The 6,000-nt window shown below is 40.7% G+C and overlaps 1 protein-coding gene across 10 annotated transcripts in view; it reads right to left on the bottom strand.

Moving 5' to 3' along the window:
• The window catches only part of LOC131233525 (putative ion channel POLLUX-like 2), a 99,465-nt gene that overhangs the window by 8,035 nt on the left and 85,430 nt on the right, over nucleotides 1-6,000 (bottom strand). For all 10 annotated transcript variants that reach the window (XM_058230271.1, XM_058230272.1, XM_058230280.1 and 7 more), the window contains 2 exons: nucleotides 5,322-5,507; nucleotides 5,126-5,239 (listed from right to left, as the gene is read on the bottom strand). In XM_058230271.1, coding sequence (XP_058086254.1) covers nucleotides 5,126-5,239; nucleotides 5,322-5,507 — 300 coding nt within the window. The remainder of the gene's footprint in view (nucleotides 1-5,125; nucleotides 5,240-5,321; nucleotides 5,508-6,000) is intronic.

Raw genomic sequence — 6,000 nt, forward strand, 5'->3', positions numbered from 1 at the left:
ACGGGTTTTCACTCGAGAATCAGGTCATCCACGGATATTTTCCTGCAAAGGTCACTGGGAAAGGGGGCATCGCTTGTCTCTGACATAAAGCCTATTCCTTCTTAAAGTTTATGACCTTTAAGCTTCGGTGGTGAAATCCAGATTGGCTCAGTCACAGGTAAGCATTTATTAACAAGATATGATTGATGCACCCACCACCTCATGTGATTATACGAAGCGTAAGTGATGCGATTACTACCCAGAATTATGAAAGTAGATCTGACTCGACCGCCCAGTAGCTGCCTCCATACCATCGCCCAGTTATATGGGCCAGCTCCATAGCTACGCATTCTCCCTGTTACTAATCCGCAGTTTTCTGGCATGGCTTGATCAAAAACCAAACTGGGGAGCGAACCGGCTTGGATAATAAAGCTCTCTCCAAAACTCAACACCCTCTCTTAATGGGAGGCCGCAGGATCGAATCGAAAGGAAGAATGCTCTCTCCTGAAGTAAGCGATCCAGTGTCTACCTTATATGTATCCTCTGTGTAGCAATACAAGTAAAACTGGAATAAATCAATTTGATCAGTGTCTAAGATGGTGTTGACAACCCAATCATATGATCTTCTAGCCATGGTTCTCTTTTGAAAGAACCATAGTGGGAGATGTGAAGGGTGAACGTATGCCTTCTTCGGAGCATCAAAAGTCCATGGAAAGTAGACACCTAGCCAGCCTGTGATATAGTGCCAGGGAGTATAAATGGAAGAAGTACCGACAGTAGGATTCTTTACATGAGACGTTATTTCTCCAAGAGCCCTATAAATCGAGCACAGGATTGGAGGGGTAAGAGAATGTTTGTGGCCTTCCGCCATGGCACCAACAATAATAAAAACTTTAGGGCGAATAGCATCTGCCCATTTTGAACTCGGAAGAACCACCACGCTCAGCCAATAAACGAGGAAAGCTGCAAGTTCTCCATCGAGGCTATACTCTGGACACTCTGTTATCTTCTCGCGGAGATTTGTCAGCTCTTGTGAATGGCAACCGCTGAATCTAAGAAAAGGGAGAGAAAGATAACATATAGTGAGAAGTATGGAAATGAAGATGCAATGAAAACAATTGGTTTATGAAGAAGAAGATTATCGAAGGGCCCTAGTGAAATGGGCAAGCCATTGCAATGGTGAGATCTTGTGAATGTTGGGAAACTTAGACATATCTTTGAAGAGTTCTATGGTTGTTTCCGAAATCAAGGCCACTCGGCCGGCTGAAGAAATGAACGCCAATTCTGCGTTCGTGGGTACGAATTCGTCATAGAATTTTCCGATCAGTGGAAGACCAACAATTCGATGAAGATCCCAGAGGCTAATGCTCATCTTGCCTATTGGAAGATGGAAGGAGTTGGTTATAGGACACCAATAATTAAGGAAGCCTTTCAAGACGGAGGTCTCCCTATAGAAATGCTAAGAAGTGACCTCTATCGCATTATATAGGTCAATCTTGATTAACACTTTGGAATGTTTGGCCAAAATTGCTGTTGCCCAGTCAAAGTAGTAGTCACGAGATGTTAAGAGGCCTCTGGTTCTGAACTCTTCGTTGCCCCAAAGCAATTTATGATCCCTGAAACGCTGTTGGAGTGTTTCATAGAAATGGGTCGGAAATAGGGCATGAGGACTATGAGAGTGAGCAATGAAGATCATGGGATGGATGTCGCCAATTTGCTGTCTGGGCTTCTTCCCTAGCAAGACCCCTTCCAGGATTCTTGGTTCCATTGATGACCAGGATTCTGTGTAGGCTAATTTTTCCCCGTCCATTTGGTCTGAGGGCTCACAATTCAAGATGGACTGGTGGCGGTGAAGGCTTAGAGGGATTATCATCATACCCTGTCTATGAGGGTTACCAAATTTCATAATACCCTCGATGACTCGGACTCCTTCCCAGGAGTTCTGGAGACTCCTTTTATTATGCTCTTTGATCTTCTCCTGAAACTCTTTAGCGTTGTTGCGGCGAATCTTCTTTGATCTTGATGGTGGAGGAGTGTCTTCTCTCATTGGCGGTTTCTGACTCATCATCGGCAAATGAGTCGTCGTCTTCAGCCATTCATCCCAGTCGAAATCTCGGCCATGACTTGGGGGCCGTTCAATCTCACTTAGAGATATAGCCCTATGGATGGGAGAAGGCAGTGTGGCGATTTGGTTTGCAAAATTGAAAGTAGGAAGTACGGGCTCCTTTATATAAGCAGGATGCTTGCTGGTAGTCTTGAAGCGCTTTTTGGACGGTTGGTCAGGAGATGGTGATGATTCAGTGGCATGGGCAGATGAAGGATTTGGCAAATCCTGGTGAGAGGGTTGTCCTAAGGAAGGCTCAATAAGGTGGAAAGTCTTCTTAGTACGGGCCATGGTAAGAGGTTGAAGTACTGAAAAAATGTCTGAAAATTATGCAAGAAGTCCTTTGTGCGGGGTCGCGCAAACGAAGTTAGTTACGCAGAGCAGCGCAAAACCTAAGTGCCTTGCGCAGTTGCGCAAACGAAGTCGATTGCACAGGGAGCAGCGAAGGGGCAGAGCTTCGCTAGAAGAAAACAGAGAATGGGAAATGAAGGCCGGCTGCTGGTATTTATAGAGAGCATGGCCCGAGGACGGTACTGAGCGCCCTTTGCGCAAGTACGCGCAAACGACTACAAGAATTGAAAAATGTTTGATTGATCCTGATTCTTTGACTCTGAAGAACAAAGAAAGAATCAAGGGGGCATCTGTTGAGGCATAAAGATAAGATAGAAAAGATCAAAAGACAAGAAAATGAAGAAAGTATGCAAGTAAAAGATGAGATAGGGTGCAGAATCATCTGATTGCGCAGGTCCGCGCAATCAATATGGATTGCGCGAGTCCGTGCAAACGATTGCATTGATTGCGCGAAACGCGCAATGTGTTGCGGATGGTGTTTTACATGGATGGTTAGATCTGATGGAAGGTGGGCCCTATGCCACAAAGATCGAGGATTCGCATGTGTGAAGGTCTATAAATACCCCACTCCCCCTCTCATTTGTGGTGGTTAGGTATTTTGAAGAAAGTCAGAGCTCCAGAGAAGACTGAAGGTATCAGAAGAGAAGGATGCAAGGGTTTGTGCGGGTCTGCGCAAACCATATTAGTTGTGCGGGTCCACGCAACGGTGCTGTTGTGTGGCCAGCAATGGTTAAGAGCTGACATGTTGCCGGAATTGTTGATCTTGGTTTTCACAGTCTCCAATTCTCCTTTTGCATAAGGATATGAGCTCAAGAGAGGGAAATTAGATGATCAAGCCCACACAATATTCCTCTTAAAGAGATGATCAAATTACAAGTCAAAATGCTGCCGGATTTGGCATTCGGATTCAATATTCAAATCTTGTTAAATTCTGTATTTTAGATAATCTATCTCAGAATCAAGGGACGCTTGAGGATGTAAATGAACTATATATCAATAATACGATGATTGTTCTTTATACACTCTCTATTATGTTTAAATAAGATAATTTCCCAAATCAAATGCATTTGTTTCTTATCGAAACAATGACAAAGCTAGATTGTTCGCTAAGCAATCACCACGGGCCTAGTTTGAGAAGTTAATAGTGTGGTTGTGTCGTTTTGATTAAAAAGAAGATCACTTAGTTTTTTCAGGGCATTCTACCTCCATCCACATAATACTTGTTGTGTGTGGATGATATGATAGTGACTGATGATGACTTAGAGGCCATTGAGAAGTTGAAGTCATATCTTCAAACTCAGTTCATATTAAAGATCTTGATCTCCTTCGATATTTTCTAGGCATTGAAGTAGTAAGATTAAGAGTTTGCATAAATATATGCCAAAGAAAATATGTGTGTGACATGTTGGAAGAGATAGGTATGTGGGGTGCCAAACCAGTTGATACACCAATGGCCCTCACCTCAAGCTTGAACCTAAAGAAGGAGAAGTGTTAAAAGACCCTGGTATGTACAAGAGACTTATTGGCAAGCTCATTTATTTAACCATCACCAAGCCTAGTATCACATTCCCCATTAGTGTGGTGAGCTAGTTCATACAAAATCCGAGGATGTCACATCTAGTAGTAGTAATGAGAATTGTCAAGTATTTGTAATGTTCAGTTGGGAAGGGTATTTTATAAAGAGCTCATAGGCATCTCCAAGTAGCCAGTTATTCAGATGTAGATTTTGTTGGGTCAAGATGTGATAGAAGGTCGACTACGGGTTACTATACCTTCCTAGGTAGTAATGTGGTTACTTGGAAAAGCAAGAAACATAATGTAGTTGCTAGATCAAGTGCTGATGTTGAATACAAGGCAATGGCACATACAACTTGTGAACTTATATGGTTAAAGTCTCTTCTCGAAGAATTGGGATTTGGAGTTCAGGTTCCAATCTCTTTACACTGCGACAACCAAGATGCGATACATATTGCCAATAATCCAGTGTTTTATGAGAGAACAAAGCATATAAAGGTTGATTGCCGTTTCATTCTGGACAAGATATCTCAAGGAAAGATCCACACACCTTATATTTCTTGCCATGATCAAGTTGCAAATTTATTCACCAAGGTCTTGGAAAATCTCAGTTCAACAAACTAGTTTATGAGCTTGACATGCAAGACATCTATGCTTCGGCTTGAGGGGGAGTGTTAGCATTAGTGGTAATGAGCCAACCGCCCACTTATTTAGTCTTAGGATGTGTTAGGAATATGGTTGTGTATAAGGGGTATTATTGGTATTTTTGCTTTTGTTTACTTAAGAGCAATATTGTAATTTCATCTATTTATAATATAATAGAAAAGAAGAGTGGGAACGTGACCCCTATCACTCACTTCCTTTTTCCAAGTTTCTTCTCTCCTTTCTTCTCTTTTTTTCTTCCTTTCTTCTACTTTTCTCTTTTCTATACCAACTTTCACGCCATTTTATACTTGACAATATGAGAAACCTTTTCTAAAATACAATGCTTTCTCAAAGTCAAAACAAGAAGAAAAATACATGTCATATGTATACGAATTCTAGTATCTTTTAAAAAAAATCAACTGAACATGAGGAAGACATTGAATACAATCATAGATGGGTGTTATGGAACAGCTGGGAAGTAAATGATACAAAAGATGGATTGGGTGTTTCTCATAGGGATGTTGCACATACCAATCGACTGCCAGGTCCAAGATAATTATCATATTCTTGAATCATCTCATTAACATTTGGGCGCCATCCAAGCATAAGTATGCATTCCTTTGGTCCTAGAGTCCAATCAGAATTCTGTATAACACAATAAAATTTTAAAGACCTGACAATATCTTTTGATTCATGCTTGAATAAGAGTTGTCACCTTGATCAATACCTTTGAGCTCGACTTTGAAGGACGCCTAATGATCTGTGTTCTTTTCAACTCAATGGATTGATAGGTAGATGAAACATTGTTTTTAAGAAGTTCCTCATCTTGGGAAGTATAATTTTCTTCTTTTTGAACATCTGAAAATGAAACCTGTGGCTTTCTTTTCCCATAAACAGGTGCAATAAATAACAACTGTATATAGAAGGCAAGAGGTGTTAGGTAGCAGAGAGTGAAAATCGTGCAAGGAACTTAATTACATGGTTTCACAGGGCAGGAATCAACTATCTGTCAATGAATAAACTTTTTTTTTTTTCACTGCAAACTTTTTGTTACTACTGAACATTATTTAGCACGATTTAAGCACAGTCAGGTAATATCCATTGAGCCAAGAAGATATGAAGTATATACAATTTGGACTGAGTACCTCTAAAGCATTAAGAACATAAAAAAATGTTGAATAACGAATGTTTACATCAGCTAGATCAGTGTATTCAATATAAAGTCTATTCTTTTATTTCTTTACAGGAGTGTCTGGCCTTTAGTTTTCCCATTTATATGCTATCAGGTACAATGGCATTTAAGTCTTTTATCACATCTAATTGCGTAAACTTTATGCTCTCTGAAAGAGTAACCATTCTATGCATTAATTTCTTGGTATTATGTTTCGCTGGTATGACCACATAGT

The sequence above is a fragment of the Magnolia sinica genome, chromosome 18 (assembly GCF_029962835.1).
Source record: "Magnolia sinica isolate HGM2019 chromosome 18, MsV1, whole genome shotgun sequence".
Lineage (NCBI taxonomy): Eukaryota > Viridiplantae > Streptophyta > Magnoliopsida > Magnoliales > Magnoliaceae > Magnolia > Magnolia sinica.